Genomic DNA, 16315 nt, shown 5'->3' with positions numbered 1-16315 from the left:
ATGTATCAATGGAAGGGATTTGTTTGTGCTAGTTGTTTATCTCGATGAAGTTTTTTATAGATCTTTGAGTATTCTTTCTGTAATTCAGGAAAGTGAAAAAAAACAAAACTTGTTGTGTAACATTTGTTTTAGCTTGGGTATGCTGCACCAACTGCCTAGTTTCTGAAGTTTTTTTTCTTTCCGCCAATGAAGAAATTATGATATTATGCATCTGGCGCAGTAAGACTAGCTTCTGCTGATTGTCTGGCCTTGGTCATTATCCCCTGGAATGTCTATGCTATATGCATATATCTAAATTGTTAATTGGCATAAAAATGTAACCTTTTTCGGATTTACCAAGCGGTGTAAGTTGCCAAGTATATTACCCCCGCAAAGTGTTTTAAGTTGTCTGCTATGTGAATTTATCTTTTTTTTTCCCGAAGTATAATGTACATTTCTCATGTACTCACAACTATTCTGCGAAGCTTTCGTGTTTTCCCAATTTTCATAATTCCCTATGCATATTTCCTTAGCAGAAGGAAACGACACACAACACTTGATCGGATTTGTGCGCCTAGAGTCTAATGATTGAAACTTCAGTGCTTATCAGTACTAATTTCATTTGGTGTAGACTAATGCCATGACCAGGGCCTAGGGGGGTAGTATTGTGTGCCTCAATTGGTTTTAAGCAAACTGCTGGAAATTTTCCATCTCAGTTTTGATTGGTCTCCTTGATTTGTAATGTATCATGCCACATCCATTTTTAGAGAGTAGTTTTCCTGCACTTCCTTTGAGCTTCCACAAGTTGTGAACCAGGGTGTGCTGGCTTTAGTTTCGTCTCTTCACCTTTGTTTTTTAAGTACAGAAACTTCTGTTCTAGTATGTGCTAATATGTGACAGTTTTCGTTCAAAGGAGTATATAATCATTTTTCGTTCTAGTATGTGCTAATATATGCATTTTCTTCTGGTAGCAGCTAAACATCATTACATGTTCTTTCTTCAAAAAACGGCCTTTTGCTGCATAGTTAAAATGAATTTCTGTTTCCTAATGGACTCCTGAAGTCTTTATCCAATGATTCATCATTGAATGTTGTTTGTGCCGCCTGATCAAGCGATCATTTCATTTCCTCACTATTTTATCAGAACCACAGAATGAATTGAGTAGTTAGAGTACTCTATCCCATAATAGAAGGGATTTTTGGCTACAAATGCATAGCCAAGATCCCTTATATTTTGAGACACAGGTAGAAAGTTCAATCCTTCCTGAATGCAACATTAATTTAAGGGCAAAAATGGTTGCATATGTTGTCTGGCCGTTCTCTTAATTTCTTGCAGGAGTGAAAGGCTTTACATAGCAATTTCCCTCTTTCTATTAGCTACATCTGACTATTTTGAATTGATCCTGATATAGTACAGAATACAACTACAGGAGAAGACACATGACACTTTCTCAGGAAGCTACAAGCATGAAATTTGCTGGTTGACTCCAACAGTTGGCACCATACTACCAGTGCAGTGGCAAGGCATTAGCATAGAGCTGACCAATGCATTCACCACCTCGACTGAGGGATTCCTCTTGAGCAACCACATGATATACTCCATCTCTGCAGCATCACAAGGCAACACGATTCTGCCATTGCTGGTGAAGCCGAACTCTTCCTGGGACATCCTCAGGAGTTCACTGAAGACCACCATGCCAAGGTACACCAACGGGACCTTGAACCGCCTCCCATCGGCTGTGTACACAACGCAGTGACCCTTGGCTGCTACAGAAGAGGAGCATTCTTCAATATCTTGGACCTTTGCCATGATCCTCTTTCTACCAAGGATTGCCATCTTTTGCCACTTCTTTGCCAATTGAACCAGTCTCTCGGAGCTGATCATGGTGAGTTGTCTGATTTTTCAGCTGGAAATTTGAATAGGTATGCTATGAGGTGTGATGCTTAGTTTCTGGCTATGGATGAGCTGGTGAACTGATGGTATTGAGATAGCCAGTCTCTCTGGATTTATAGAGTAGGGAAAATATGGTGTTCCAGTGTCGATGTCAGTCAGATGTACCACCAAGAGACATGGCCATGATACTGCAACATGCAATGCTGAGTATAACTAATTGAATTACATATTGATGGGGACAAGTGCTTGCTGCGTGCATTTCTTAGTGGTCAAGTTCTGCACGCATCGCTATGCACTGGAGGCCGTAGTGACATGTTTAGTGGATGAGGGGCATGAGGACCCCATGTTAATTGGGTCCAACGCATGATGGCGCGAGGGGCAGTTCCATCAGCTATTGTGGATAAGAGCAGATAGGCATGGTGAAGGTACCTCTGGTCCAGCTTTCTATTGGTGATTCCATTTCGTTCAGCATATTTTGTTGAGAGTGAAAGATTATCTGCTTTTCTAAATTGGACAAGCCAAATACTTCAAAATGATTAAGGGGTCCTATTTTTGTACTTAAGGGATTTATCGCACTTATGGTTACTATATTTGTATAAACCGGCTTAAAAATTTGATTTGGTGGGGAATGGGCCAAGAACTGATCATTGTTTGCAAGTTTCAACTTACTGGACATTTCAACTTATATAATCATGATTGATGGCCTTATGATTGGTAGCATACCATCTGGTACAAAATTATTTGCATCTTCGCCTTTCCTATGGGTCTACAATCAGCAGCAAACCATGGTATGTAAAATTCAGCTAATAAATGTGGAGAAATGGACTATTCTTATGATGGGTTACGTATTGCCTTTCAGCATTTGCAGGCCTACTGGCCGCTGCCTTCTTTAAAGGTTATATCTTTAACGACATTTTATTCTGGTAGAAGCTAAACATCACTAAATGTTTTTTCTTCAAAAACCGACTTATGCCTGCTGGGTTAAAATGACTGGCTTCCTTTCATTTCGTGATTTTCACATCACTTTAGTCCTCATTTCTGATTCCTAATGCACTTCCAAAGTTTTTATCAAATGATTCATCATTGAAAACATTGTTTCTGCCGCCTGGTCATGTGGTTTCATTTCCTCATTATGAGAACCGCAGAATATATTGTACATAAACTTGTTGAGTAGTGATAGTACTTTGTGCATTGAACAATTCTCATATAAAATAAATGCAATCATTCCAGTACGCTACATTAATTTAAAGGGAAAAAAAGGCTGTATATGTTGTCTGGCTGTTTTCTTGATTACTTGCAAGAGCGAAACACTTTACATAGCAATTTTCCTCCTATTAGCTACATCTAACTATTTTGAATTGATCCTGATATACAGGAAGCTACAGACAGGAAATTTGCTGGTTGACTCCAACAGTTGGCACCATACTACCAGTGCAGTGGCAAGGCATTAGCATAGAGCTGAGCAATGCATCCACCACCTCGACTGCGGCGTTTCTCTTGAGCAAGCACACGGCATACTCCATCTCTGCAGCATCACATGGCAGCACGATTCTTCCATCGCTGATGAAGCCAAACTCCTCCTGGGACATCCTCAGGAGTTCACTGAAGACCGCTGTGCCAAGGTACGCCAATGGGACCTCGAATCGCTTCCCATCGGCTGTGTACACGATGCAGTGGCCCTTGACTGCTACAGAAGTGGAGCATTCTTCAGTTTCTTGTGCCTTCCCCATGATCCTCTTCCTCCCGAGGACCGCCATCCTTTGCGACTTCTTTGCCAATTGAACCAGTCTCTTGGCGCTGATCATGGTTGGTTGGCTGGTTGTTGTGTTGTTTTTCAGCTGGAAATTTGAATAGGTATGCTGTGAGGTGTGGTGCTCAGTTTCCGAGTCTGGATGAGCTGATGGTATTGAGCTAGTGTCCTGAATTTATAGAAGAGTAAAGTGATGGCGTGCCAGTGAGATATGCCATTGTCAATGCCACCTGATTTGTGAGCAAGGGACAGGGCCATGATACTGCAACATGCCATGCTAAGTGTAACTAAGTTGCATCAGATTTTGATGGGGACAAGTGCTTGCTGCATGCATGTCTTAGCGTTTGAGTTCTGCACACGTTGCTTTGCACTGGATGCCATAGTGACATGTTTAGAGGATGAGAGGCACGAGGAGCCCATGTTAATTGTGTCCGATGCACGACGGCGTGAGGGGCAGTTCTGTCAGCTATCATGCATGTAGATAATAGCAGACCTCTGTCCATATTTTTGTTGATGGATTCCAATATGTTAGGCATATTTTGTGAGAGTGAAAGATTATCTGCTCATGTTTATTGGAGCTGACTAATATTTCAAATTGATCAGGGCTTCCTCTGTGTGTACTTTGGAATGCAACACAACTGCGACTGCATAACAGGGATGCGTAGCACTTATGGTTCAGCAATCATCAATCTTTATAAGTAGACGAGAAGCCAGTCTCTATTGGATTGATGTGTGTACACTTGAATAACCTGCTTAACAATTTTATTTGGTGAGAAAGGGACCAAGTTAACTAATCATTCTTGTGGAATTGATGAACAGTGTAGTCTATATAATCCTGATTGATTGCCTACCTGATTTGTAGCATCGCATGTGCCATCAGGTTCTTAGCATCTTCTCTGGGCTTTCCTATGGGTCTACAACCAGCTGCAAACCATGGTATGGAAAATTTAGCTGAAAATTGTGAACGAAAAAAAATAACTAGCCTTATGATCGATGACACACTGCCTTCTTTAAAAATAATAGCTTTAAGCCTTTAACAACATTTTATTCTGGTAGCAGCTAAACGTCATCACATGTTTTTCTCCATAAGTAAGCCTTTTACTACAGACTTCAAATAATTGATCTCCATCCATCCTGTGATTTTTACATTGCTCCAGTCCTTATCATTTCTGATTTGTAATGGCCCTTCTGAAATCAGCTGATTTGTAATGGCCTTCTGAAATCAGTCCTTATTTTTTATGTTTCATTGTTGAAATTGTTCTTTGTGGCAACTGATCGTTTCTTTTATTTTATCAGAAGTGTGTAATAGGTTGTACAGAAATTTGTTGATACTTGAGTACTCTGTGCAGACAGCAGTTGTCATATAACAAAGAGTGAAATTCATTCCTGTATGCAACATCAATTGAAGGAAAGAAAATGGCAGCACATGTTGGCTGGCCGTTTTCTTTATTGCTTGCAAGATTGAAAGACTTACATGGCAATTTTCCTCTTTCTATTAACAATATCTAACTATTCTAAACTGATCCCGGTATAGTACAGAACAGGATACAACTACAAGCAGGCAATTTGCTGGTTGACTACAACAGTTGGCATACAGCCAGAGTAATGGCAAGGTGCCACCATGAAGCTCAGCAATGCTTTCTCCACCTCAACTGAAGCATTTCTCTTGAGCAAGCACATGGCATACTCCATTACTGCGGCATCACAAGGCAGCATAATCCTGCCATCGCTTGTGAAGCCAAACTCCTCCTGGGACATCCTGAGGAGCTCAGTGAAGACTGCAGTGCCGAGGTATGCCAACGGGACCTCGAATCGGCTCCCTTCTGTTGTGTACATGACACAGTGGCCCTTGCCTGCCACAGAAGTGCAGCATTCTTCATTTTCTTTGGCTTTCATCGTGAGCCTCTTCCTTCCAAGTGCTGCCATCCTCTGCCACTTGGCCAGCTGAGAAAGTCTCTTGGCACTGATCATGGTTGATTCTTGATCTTGGTGCTTTTGAGCAGGAAATCTGATGAGATGTGCTATGAGGTGCAACGCTTGCTTTGTGGATGAGCTGATGAAATGTGGTGGTGTTCAGTCTGCTAGATGCTGAATTTATAGGCAATGGAGAAGAGGTGCAGAACAGATGGCATTGATATTTGAGATGAGTTGGCAAGGGACAAGGCCATGGGATCGGCGCATGCGTTGTCGCAGGATGATTGATTTGGGTCAGATTTTGATGGGAGCAAGCTTTCATTTCATGCTGGAAACAAAGAGCAAGAGCCAGTTGCTTTCAATCTCTTTTCTTTATGCCAGGCCGGCCAAAGAGTTGCTTTCAATCATTTGTGGCTGCCATACTGAACAGCGATGGGAACAAGCTAGCTGCGTGAGAACAACATGTTAATTGGGGCCAACGGTTTCGCCGCAGCTCAGTTTCTATCAGAGATACCAGTGACTCCTGGATTCAGTACTATCTACAGCTTGTGGTGCTCTTGGTTACCCAATTTGGTGCTCTGAATGCAGGCTTGAAATTGTGATGTGCATTGTAATCCTTTTTTTTTTCTGAACATTCATAAAAAGAAGTATTGTCCCAGTCTAGCACATGGTCTGCTCCAGCATCTCATGTGGTGTTCATTTAGTTGCTCTTTCTTCTACTTCATTTCTTTTGCAAGTACTACTACACATAGATGTTTGCTGTGAGTATTTCCTTCTTGAAAGGGTATTGTATCATAAGATTATTGTACCTGAATAATCATCTGGATCACGTTTCAGGGTCTGATGTCGTATTCAACTTATCAGTCTGCATGTGTTGCATTTGCATATTGATGTTTCTAGTTGTTGATGAGCTTAATAAAACGTTTTAGGCCAGAAAAACTATCCATAATTAGTAATATACCTCTTGCTAGACAGCCATATTTTCTCTCTACTTTTCTCTGTTTGAGAGGAATGCCAGGCCATGTGTGTGATTCTTTTGACATGTTTTTGTGCTGAAGCTATGTATATTCTTTTTAATTTAAATTTTCATTTTGAGAACACATTTTTGACCAGAAAGAGCTGGCAGCCAAATTTCATTAAGGTTGAGAGAATGTACAAGTACAGATAAATTTCCCACATGTTTATATTTACACCACGCAGAAATGCAAGACGCCAAGACGAGCAAGGGTTCAGAGCTGCTTCGATTATTTTTCTCTGGATTTTTAGGTAAAGGACCGTTTCAGATTAATGTACATTTACACATGGTTCTGAACATGACATGTTACCCATTTTAAGTTTTGACTACTAGCACCAGATAGCTTTGGTTGACTGTTTGCTTCCATAATTTGTTTCATCAGCCGGTCCAGCACTATCCAGAAAATTTTGAACTACCTGCATAAAGCCTGTACAAATACAACATTTCTTATGCAATCAAAAATACATAACCCAGAACTGCAGAACTCAGGAGTCACAAGCAACTTCAGTTAATAAAAAAAACAGAGAGAACGAACAGGTTCCTTTGGTATGAATAATTGCAATCTCTATTTCTCACTTCATGTATCCATATATATTTACATCATTCAGAAGAGGGGGAAAAGGAGAAAGATTAATTCTATGTGAACTTTCAGAAGCTCGAAGCTGCTACTTGTTGGACAGACCCCAATGATGGTGCAAAACCATTTCCATAGTGGCAAGGCTTCACAATGGTGCTCAGGAATGCCCTGACAACTTCTTCTGATGCATTTCTTCTGAGCAAGCACATGACATACTCCATAACCTCTGCATCACAAGGCAATGTGATCCCTCCGTCGCTTGTGAAGCCAAACTCCTCCTGAGACATCCTGAGCAGTTCTACGAAGATCGTTGTGGCGAGGAATGCTAACGGGACCTCAAACCGCCTCCCATCAGCAGTGTACATGATGCAATGGCCCTTCACTGCAACAGAACTGCAGCACTCATCGGCTCCTTTAGCCATCGTCCATGTGAGCCTCTTCCTCCCAAGGGCTGCCATTCTTTGCCACTTCTTTGCCATCTGAGCGAGTCTCTTGGCACTGATCATGGTTGCTTCTCCTTTCTGGCCTGAAGTTTTTGTATGAGGTAGTATTGAGCTAGGAGATGTGTTTAGCTTGTGGATGAAGTGGTGGTTCTAAAATGATGGATTTATAGGTGAGGGAACGAGAGGCTTGTGGTTTAAGTGCAACTATCAATGCAAGCTGGCAAGGGGCAAGGCCATGAGCTCAGAACATGCAAGGTTTCAAGGCCACGCAATATGGTTCTGATTTACATTTCTGTAGGGCCATCAGTTATGTTGGAGCCATAAAAACAGTGTGCGGATGCATGGACACCACATTGTGTGGCCGTACTGACGTGTTTCAGTGTCCAAGAAGCAATGCCTCATGAGGACCGCATGTAGGTTGGGTCCAACGTGTCAGGGTCAGTGCCATTTCTGAGCCTGCAATGAAAAATCAAGTATATTAGGTATGTGATTGTATCATGTTTAAAATATCTAAAACAACCTTTGGTTGTGAGGACTTCATGCCCAGAACAGAACACGTTGTTCCTGAACTAGCAGATCGATTAAATGCATCCAGTGCTCCCAAAAAAATAAGAAATTTCTCGACAAGGTCATACTGCCTGTTTAGAGGGTGGACTATTTGGCTAGTAACATCTCATGTGAACTCCATTCCATTGCTTCTTCCTATACTTTCCGATATGGACCTACAGGATTACAACTGGCTGGTGCCATTGTTGAGCCAGTCATATGTCTTTCTGAAACATAGCATGAGAGATGTTGATTTCTTTATCAGAGGGAAGATTTATGAGAGAAAAATAAAGAAAAGGTGATAAAGGAAAGAAAATAGTGATTCCAACACTATTGCTAAGCCATCAACGAAGTTTATTCTTCATTAGTGTTTGCCATTCAGAAACTCCTAGACATCTATTTTTATTCAACATTTGTAAAAATATTTCAAAATTCATCAATGGATAATTCAGTTAGCAAACTTTTTGCTGGGCTGGCCGAATGATTGCCAACAAAATTTCATTAAGGGGGAAAGAATTTACAAGTTTACACCCAAAGGTAGAAGGCTCACGACAAGAGGATGTCGCAAGGAGGCCCTCAAACTACCAAGTGGTACATGAGACCTTCAACAGTTTATGGCAACTACTCGCGGCATAGCAAACTACTCAAATGGTATCTGTAACACCCAACATGGAAAAAGGATGCTGATGAGAATAACCACAGGAAATCAACATTTTCAAGGAGAAATTGGTGCGCCGTGCTGCTAGGAAAAGTTTGTATCTTTGTCTCATATTCTATAATCCTGATAATTTACATTGGGTTGAACAAAAACCATACATACTAGCTGCAAACAGCAAATTGCTGATTGAGTCTCATTGGTGGAACCACACAGCTAGTGTTATGGCAAGGCCTAACTATGGAGCTCAGGAGTGCCCTCTCAACCTCTTCAGAGGCCTCTCTCGTAATCAAACACATCACGTACTCCATCACTGGGCATCACAAGGCAATGCGATTTTGCCGTCACATGTGAAGCCAAACTCCTCTTCAGACATCCTTAACAGCTCACAGAAGACCGCCGTGTTGAGGTACATCAGTGGAACCTCGAATCGTGCCCCATCAGTGGTGTACAATACACAATGGCCCTTGTCGGCGACACATGCTGTGGCTGTGCTGCAGCCATCGATGCTTGCAGTCTGCCGTCCACTGGATGCAACCATCCTCTGCCACTTCTTGGCCAATTGAGGAAGCTTCCTTGAACTGATCATGGTTCTACTGTATTCCTGGCTAAATGCATTTTTGCTCTGGAGGTGTGAAGCACAGATGCTTAGATTAATGTGTTGTTTGCAGATGAAATGGTTGTGTTGAGAAGGCAATGGATTTATAGGTGAAGGAAGAGAAGGCAGTGCATGGGCAGCCCGAGTGGTGGGCAGGACCAGAGGAGGCAAAGCCATCAATGTTGCCGCGCAATTGTTGAAGTAGGAGACGGTGTGATTTGGATGATATTTTAATGGGCCCAGCTGTTTGCTGAGTGATGGAGCCACTGCAACTGGTTGGATGATTGGCGAGACGTACTGTAGTACCGACTTGTACAATAGGAATCCTTTGAGCATTTAGTAACTATGGACCAGCCAGCCATTTGGTCATGTTCCCTTTGTGCTGCGGAGAGCTAGTACAATGCACAGCTAGACTTAATGCTCCTATCCTGGCCATCTTGATCATATGGGTGTCCAATCCAGGCAACGTGCTGCAATATCTAGAGTTTCCTGATTATAGTTTCATCCGCAGAATGCCATAACATTGAAATCATTGGTCAGTCAATGTTTCTTGGTCTGCAATTCTGCATAGTTTCCGTGGGCACTAACTAGTTTCCAGTTTCTGCAGTATCTAGAGTTTTCTCTTTGTAGTTTCATATGCGGCATGTCATACTATTGAATCACTGATTCAGTCCATGTTTCTTGGTCTGCATGGTTTCTGTGGGTATTGACTGGTTTCAAGTTTCAGGTTTCAGCATAGCTACTGAGCTGCCATTGTCGTCATCAAATAGGACAACTGAATTCTTTTTAGTGAAATATAGGACATTTTGGAAGTACTAGTTTTTCAAAAAAGTATATAGAGATAGACAGGAGACTTGCCCAACAAAGCAGTATGGGGAGTAATGTACAGGATTTCTAGTGAACTATAGGACACTCTGGAACACGGTTTGTAATATAGACTGCATCCAACATTCATGCAGTGTGGAATACTATATCCCTGAAACGGACATTGCTCCGGAGAAAGAAAATCATATCTGAGATGCAATAACAAGTGTATCCTTAAGACCATATGTCAGAAAGTCAGGATCAACCAATATGAAGTGCATGTTGAATGGGAAAAAAAATTCTTTTAGAGGTAATAACAACTTACAAGCAATGAGGAGCAACATCCAGCCATCAGAAGATCGCAATCCACAAAAATCTGCATGTCTACACCAGATAACCCGTAGGCATTACTCTTCTGGCAGAATTTCTCCATTATGCCCATACTAACATAGTAACATATGTGTGATGATCACTTCAACCAGATAATCTCTAGGTACCATATATCAGCTTCTGACCCTACAATTTAATACAGTACCTAGCAGAAGTAAAAAGAAAAAAAAGGAAATTAGTGGAGGTGGAACTAATCTCTACTAGAAAGATCATTTCTTTGCGGCTTCAGAAAGCGTGCACTATATGCCCATGCTTAAACATGTGTAATACAGCAAATCAGGAAACCATCAACTAATCTATCCACACATCGATACAAATAAACAAGAAAAATGATAAGTGTGGCATCTGCTACCGATTAGAGAGCCCATTTGGGATTCAAAACTCTCACCAGAACATGGAGAGGCGAGCCGATGAGAAGCCACCGGCGCACGCCCTCTGACGATGACACCGCACCCAGAGCCGCCGCCAAGCAGTCTCAGGGAGGCGAGGCCGCATGGGAAGAGGGGAACGGAGCCCCAGTGGTGGCCGCCGCCGCCGGCGGCGCGAGGAAAACACTGGCCCCTCACATTCGTGGACGAAAAGGTAATTCAGGGTAATTCGGGCGCCTATCTGTAAAAAGTCTCCAGGCTTCTCCTCTAGCATCGATCTGCGCCGTTCGATGTTGATCGGAAGGTCCTGAAACACAAGGGCATGCATCTTACGGATCGAGTAGACACACCCGAGAATCAACGAGTTCAGGGTTCAGGTTTCAGGCTTCAGACAAGAAAGCAAGAATTTTGGCAGGAAAATTGTGCATTTTGCATCATCTGAATGGATTAATTTCTCGTAATAATCCTAACATTTTACATCAGTAGCTATGTACAAACAGCAAGTTGATGGCTGAGCGCTCCGACATTGCGGCAAGGCATCGCCATGGAGCTCAAGAACGCCCTCTCGACCTCTTCAGAGGCATCTCTCCGAAGCAGGCACATGAGATATTCCATCACAGGAGCATCGCACGGTAACGTGATCCTTCCATCGTCGCCTGCGAACCCAAACTCCTCCCGAGACATGGTCAGGAGCTCGCCGAAGACCGCCGTGCTCAGATACGGCAATGGCACCTCGAACCGCGCCCCGTCGGCGGTGTACACCACGCAGTGGCCCTTGCCGGCGACGGCGAGAGACGCCGTGCTGCAGCAATCGTCGCCGGTGACTGCGTTCTGTCGGCTACCGCCAGCTGACACCATCCTCTGCTGCAACTTCTTGGCTAGCTGAGCAAGCTTCTTTGGATGGATCATGGTTCTTGTGCGTTTTTTGGCTGAACTAGCTGCACTCTGTTGATCTGAGGCTCAATGCTTAGGTTGCTTGTATCTTGTTTCTGAATGAAGTGGATGCGTATGTTCAGCTGGCCAAGAATATATAGGTGAAGATCATTGAAGGTAAAGTTCAAGTGGATGGGATGGGCCAGGAGACAAGGCCATGAGTGGTGTTTCTAGGTGCAAGGTTGCTGGATCATTGAGAGTTTGATGAGACTTCCATTGGGACCGGCTGTTTTGGTGAATGCCAGAGCGGTGAGTGATGGAGTCACTGCTACTGCTAGCTACTTGCAGGGATGATTGGTGATCCATGCCTCCATGGCCCAGAGTCTGGGACCTCCTCATCACCATACATGTCTGAATTGTGTCTTTGCATGAGGAACTGAATCCATTCAACCCATGCATGGTTTTCTTGTCTGAATTGTTTCGTTGCCCCTGGTTTTGATACTGAAAGAGGACGGTCTGAAATCGCTGAATCATGACGTCATATGATGGCAGTCGCCAGTAGGCCGCCGTGGCGATGCCGGAATGCGCTCGCGGTCGGCTGGCGCCGGCGGCTTCGATCTCCATCAAAATCTGACCCTGCCAGCAACACTGCAGGTACAGTGCTCATTTCGCCGTCAGATCACTGAGCTCCTCCAGTTGAGCTATAAACCCACTGCACCAAGTTTGCGCCTAGTAAGAGAGCTAGCTGCTTCTGCTCGTCACTCTCCAGAAAAAACAAGAAACTTCACGCCATGGTCAGTTACAAAATTCTGTTTACTCGATGTTAGGACGAAGCAAATCTCAAAATTTAAATATATCCAAATACTTGTAATTGAATGTACTAAATTTTATGGACAATTTTACCGTCTGGAGAAAGTACTTCCAGATACCAAAATTTGCATTTAAAATGTTAGTACCTCAAGTTGTAATTAGAGTTACCAAATTTTACACTATAAAATATATTATCTCTCTGCCCGTACTTTATCAATAATGATAAAATTACTCAAATTTTGTACTAACGTGATATCTTTTGGTATTTTATAAGTATGATAAAAAAAGGCTTTCAAGTTATCCTCTTGTTACCGTCTCAAGGTGGTAAAATTACCCCTCGTGAGAAATTTCGTGTGTTCGCATGCAACCAAAGAGATTAAGAGACTCAATCAGGACGGCCACAAAAAATGCATTTGCCTCGAGCCCTCAAAAGAGTAGATAAATGACAAGAACCAACGATCGAGTTCAGAGTTTCAGACAACATGGATGGAAGAATAGTACTTCAAGAGAACATTCACTTGTGCATCATCTGAATGAATCATTTCATCTAACAGCCCTAAAAATTCCACATCGGAGTCTATATACAAACAGCAAATCGATGGTTGATCACTCCGACATTGTGGCAGGCCCTCGGCATGGAGCTCAAGAACGCCCTCTCAACCTCTTCAGAGGCATCTCTCCGAAGCAGACACAAAACGTACTCCATCACCGATGCATCGCACGGCAACGTGATCCTGCCGTCGTCGCCGCCTGCGAAGCCAAACTCCTCCCGGGACATGGCCAGGAGCTCGCCGAAGACCGCCGTGCCGAGGTACGGCAATGGCACCTCGAACCGCGCCCCGTCGGCGGCGTACACCACGCAGTGGCCCTTGCCGGCGAGAGACGCCGTGCTGCTGCAATCGCCGGCGGTGCCTGCCGTCTGCCGGCCACTCCCGGATGGTGACACCATCCTCTTCTGCAGCTTCCTGGCCAACTGAACAAGCTTCTTTGCTTGGATCATGGCTCTGCTTGACTGCTTTGGCTTTTGGCTGAACTAGCTGCGCACTTTGTTGATGTGAGATTCAATGGCTAGACTGCTGGTACTTTGTTGATGTGTTCAGCTGGCCAAGAATTTATAGGTCAAGTTGGATGAAGGAAAAGATCAAGGAACAAGTGTAGCTATCATCAAAGTGATGGGCCAGGAGACATGGTCATGAGTGGTGTTTGTACGTGCAAGGTTATTACTAGATCATTTGGTGAGACTTCCATGGGACCTGAATTGAGTTTGGTGAAGGCCAGAGAGGTGAGTGATGGGAGTCAGTCCAACTTGCTAGGATCACTATTCACTGGTGATCATCTACAACTGTACAGCACATTAAGATCAGGGTCCCAAACCTGTCTAAATCGTGTCTGTTGCATGAGCAACTGATAGAGCCCACACGGCAATTGTGTTCAAGACGGTGGTTGGTTGATCCTGCAGGCAATTTCTTGCATTGTTCTTTCGATTGCGGTTGTTGCAGTGCTGCATGCAAGTCTTGTCTACTGTGTGTTGCACTGTTGCCCAAGAAGTCCATGGTTTCTTTGTCAGAATTGTTTTGCTGCCGTCCCTGGTTTTGATTCTGAAACGACTGGAAAGCCGCCGAATCGTCGCCGGGTGCTCAACTTGTATGGTCCAGGGCTGCCCTCCAAGTGGCTGCATATGGGTGCACTTTATCTTTCAGCCCTTCCTACTTACTAGGTCCGTGCATCCGTGACAAATATAAATATTTCTAAATTATTTAGCAAAAATCAAAATTGAAAATAAAATATTACAATTACTTTTAATAATGATAAATGAACGAGGGTGAGAGATAAAATAGTAATAATCTTTAATGAGAAGTGGTGTATAGAACAATTAGTACGGAGAATAGTCGTATAAATACTTATATTTTAAAACAAGATTTAAATACTACTAATGCTTATATTTTAGGACGGAGTGAAGACCTCTATTTTTATAATACTTATGGTTTTAGACAAGTGTAATCTTTTATAACTTTGACTATAAGTAATGTTTAGAATATTTTCTTGCAACAATGGAGACTGCAAATATTTAATCTTGAAATATATTTTTTAAAAATCATATATTTGTTGATATTTTTCTATATATGATAGAGAATTATGGTCAGATTTATTTTCTAAAGATACTGTCCTTGTCCAAAACACCATATAGGACCTTTCGCTTGGTACCTTGATCGTGAAACGTTGAATTTTACCCTTTATGGTATACAAATACCTGAAACTTCAAATATGTAGCTTTGGTCTGCTACTAAACACGAGTTCCATTTTATACTTTATCCTTATTCCATAAGACAATATTCCATAATTTCGGGCAATTAGGCCGGAATCTCCCTTACGCTAATAGGCCTACGAGATCCCTCCTACCCTGGGCTGTCAAAATGGGCCTATCCTACCGTCTCCAGGGAAATGTGGGCCTATTTAATCGACGCGGATCAGTTCAGCCCATAAACTCCAGAACAGAGATTAGGCCCATGATTTGGACCGCGTGTAGTTGGGCCAGAAAGGCCAATGGGGGCTGTTCCTGCATTCTGGATGAGGCCCACGGCGCACACAGAGGAGCCCAACACAAAACCTCTCGATGACGACCACACGGTTTTTTATGATTATTTTTTCTATATGAAAAATGTTTAAAAAATCATATTAATATATTTTATATTATTTATAATTAATAATTAATTAATTATATACTAATTTATTACTACATTTTTTCGTGTCAGATAACTAATCCTCACCCGCTCACCGCCGAAAGCGGCCGCAGTTTGAATGAACCAACGAGATCAGAGTTTCAGACATGGATGGGAGAGAACTGCAATCATCTGAATGATTCATTTCTTGTAATAAACCCTAACATTTTACATCGAGATCTATGTACAAACAGCGAGTCGATGGTTGACGCTCCGACGTTGTGGCAACTAGGTCTCGCCATGGAGCTCAAGAACGCCCTCTCAACCTCCTCGGAGGCGTCTCTCCTGAGCAGACACAGAATGTACTCCATCACCGACGCATCGCACGGACGTGATCCTGCCGTCGTCGCCGCCGGCGAAGCCAAACTCCTCCCGGGACATGGTCAGGAGCTCGCCGAAGACCGCCGTGCCGAGGTACGGCAGCGGCACCTCGAACCGCGCCCCGTCGGCGGTGTACACCGCGCAGCGGCCCTTGCCGGCGAGAGACGCGGCAGACGCCGTGCTGCAGCAGTCGCCGGCGGCGGTGCCTGCCGTGTGCCGGCCGCCGCTGGATGCTGACATCCGCTGCTGCAACTTCTTGGCCAACTGAGCAAGCTTCTTCGGATGGATCATGGTTCTGCTTCGTTTTTGGCTAAGCTGGCTAGCTTGCAGTTTGTTGCTCTGAGCTAGGTTGTTTTAGATTGATCGTATCTTGTTTCTGAATGGAGTGGATGTGTTCAGCACTTCAGCCTGACATGAATTTATAGGTCAAGGATAATGAAGGAAAAGATCAAGTGTAGCTATCAGTCCTAATGTCCTATCACCATAAGTGATGAGCCATGAGACAAGGCCATGAGCGAAGTTTGGTGAAGGGCTGAGCCGTGAGTGATGGAGTCGATCAGCAACTTGCTGGGATGATTGGCGATCCACTGTGCACTGTGCAATAGCCATCGTTCATGGCCCAGACCTGTCTGAATTGTGTTTGTTGCATGAGAAACTGA

The 16315-nt window shown here is 43.4% G+C and overlaps 6 protein-coding genes, 1 long non-coding RNA gene and 2 pseudogenes across 8 annotated transcripts; all 9 read right to left on the bottom strand.

Annotated features, from left to right (window-relative positions):
• Nucleotides 1–992: 992 nt before the first annotated feature.
• On the bottom strand, nucleotides 993–1942 carry LOC102713663 (auxin-responsive protein SAUR36-like). The gene has a single exon (XM_006660874.3). The coding sequence runs from the start codon at nucleotides 1861–1863 to the stop codon at nucleotides 1438–1440; it is 426 nt and encodes a 141-aa protein (XP_006660937.2). The 5' UTR covers nucleotides 1864–1942; the 3' UTR covers nucleotides 993–1437.
• Nucleotides 1943–2790: 848 nt separating this feature from the next.
• Nucleotides 2791–3822, bottom strand: LOC102713394 (auxin-responsive protein SAUR36-like). Its single transcript, XM_006660873.3, has one exon. It carries the CDS (start codon nucleotides 3675–3677, stop codon nucleotides 3252–3254), a length of 426 nt encoding a protein of 141 aa, XP_006660936.1. The 5' UTR covers nucleotides 3678–3822; the 3' UTR covers nucleotides 2791–3251.
• A 1110-nt stretch (nucleotides 3823–4932) lies between these two features.
• Nucleotides 4933–5739, bottom strand: LOC102713116 (auxin-responsive protein SAUR36-like). Its single transcript, XM_006660872.3, has one exon. It carries the CDS (start codon nucleotides 5591–5593, stop codon nucleotides 5174–5176), a length of 420 nt encoding a protein of 139 aa, XP_006660935.1. The 5' UTR covers nucleotides 5594–5739; the 3' UTR covers nucleotides 4933–5173.
• Nucleotides 5740–7024: 1285 nt separating this feature from the next.
• Nucleotides 7025–7721, bottom strand: LOC107303349 (auxin-responsive protein SAUR36-like). Its single transcript, XM_015841000.2, has one exon. The coding sequence runs from the start codon at nucleotides 7632–7634 to the stop codon at nucleotides 7200–7202; it is 435 nt and encodes a 144-aa protein (XP_015696486.1). The 5' UTR covers nucleotides 7635–7721; the 3' UTR covers nucleotides 7025–7199.
• A 496-nt stretch (nucleotides 7722–8217) lies between these two features.
• Nucleotides 8218–11129, bottom strand: LOC121055390. Of its 2 annotated transcripts, none has more exons than XR_005812523.1 (3): nucleotides 10953–11129; nucleotides 10500–10709; nucleotides 8218–8344 (listed from the first exon to the last, which is right to left on the bottom strand). It is a non-coding gene; the product is annotated as an uncharacterized LOC121055390 (long non-coding RNA). The 2 variants fall into 2 exon arrangements; XR_005812522.1 differs by lacking the exon at nucleotides 8218–8344 and adding an exon at nucleotides 10223–10383.
• On the bottom strand, nucleotides 8629–9584 carry LOC107304919 (annotated as a pseudogene).
• A 221-nt stretch (nucleotides 11130–11350) lies between the features above and the next one.
• Nucleotides 11351–11914, bottom strand: LOC102712568 (auxin-responsive protein SAUR36-like). Its single transcript, XM_006660870.3, has one exon. It carries the CDS (start codon nucleotides 11839–11841, stop codon nucleotides 11419–11421), a length of 423 nt encoding a protein of 140 aa, XP_006660933.2. The 5' UTR covers nucleotides 11842–11914; the 3' UTR covers nucleotides 11351–11418.
• Nucleotides 11915–13020: 1106 nt separating this feature from the next.
• Nucleotides 13021–13683, bottom strand: LOC102712290 (auxin-responsive protein SAUR36-like). The gene has a single exon (XM_006660869.3). It carries the CDS (start codon nucleotides 13613–13615, stop codon nucleotides 13193–13195), a length of 423 nt encoding a protein of 140 aa, XP_006660932.1. The 5' UTR covers nucleotides 13616–13683; the 3' UTR covers nucleotides 13021–13192.
• A 1766-nt stretch (nucleotides 13684–15449) lies between these two features.
• LOC102710901 lies at nucleotides 15450–16042 on the bottom strand (annotated as a pseudogene).
• Nucleotides 16043–16315: the final 273 nt, after the last annotated feature.

This window comes from Oryza brachyantha, chromosome 9, assembly GCF_000231095.2.
Source record: "Oryza brachyantha chromosome 9, ObraRS2, whole genome shotgun sequence".
Lineage (NCBI taxonomy): Eukaryota > Viridiplantae > Streptophyta > Magnoliopsida > Poales > Poaceae > Oryza > Oryza brachyantha.
Note: the sequence above shows the minus strand (reverse complement) of the source record. Positions and strands in the feature narration are given on the sequence as shown.

What these genes read in the sequence shown, in the direction of transcription:
- LOC102712568 (XM_006660870.3), bottom strand. Translation starts at nt 11,841, where the DNA reads ATGATCCATCCAAAGAAGCTTGCTCAGCTAGCCAAGAAGTTGCAGCAG.
- LOC107303349 (XM_015841000.2), bottom strand. Translation starts at nt 7,634, where the DNA reads ATGATCAGTGCCAAGAGACTCGCTCAGATGGCAAAGAAGTGGCAAAGA.
- LOC102713116 (XM_006660872.3), bottom strand. Translation starts at nt 5,593, where the DNA reads ATGATCAGTGCCAAGAGACTTTCTCAGCTGGCCAAGTGGCAGAGGATG.
- LOC102712290 (XM_006660869.3), bottom strand. Translation starts at nt 13,615, where the DNA reads ATGATCCAAGCAAAGAAGCTTGTTCAGTTGGCCAGGAAGCTGCAGAAG.
- LOC102713663 (XM_006660874.3), bottom strand. Translation starts at nt 1,863, where the DNA reads ATGATCAGCTCCGAGAGACTGGTTCAATTGGCAAAGAAGTGGCAAAAG.
- LOC102713394 (XM_006660873.3), bottom strand. Translation starts at nt 3,677, where the DNA reads ATGATCAGCGCCAAGAGACTGGTTCAATTGGCAAAGAAGTCGCAAAGG.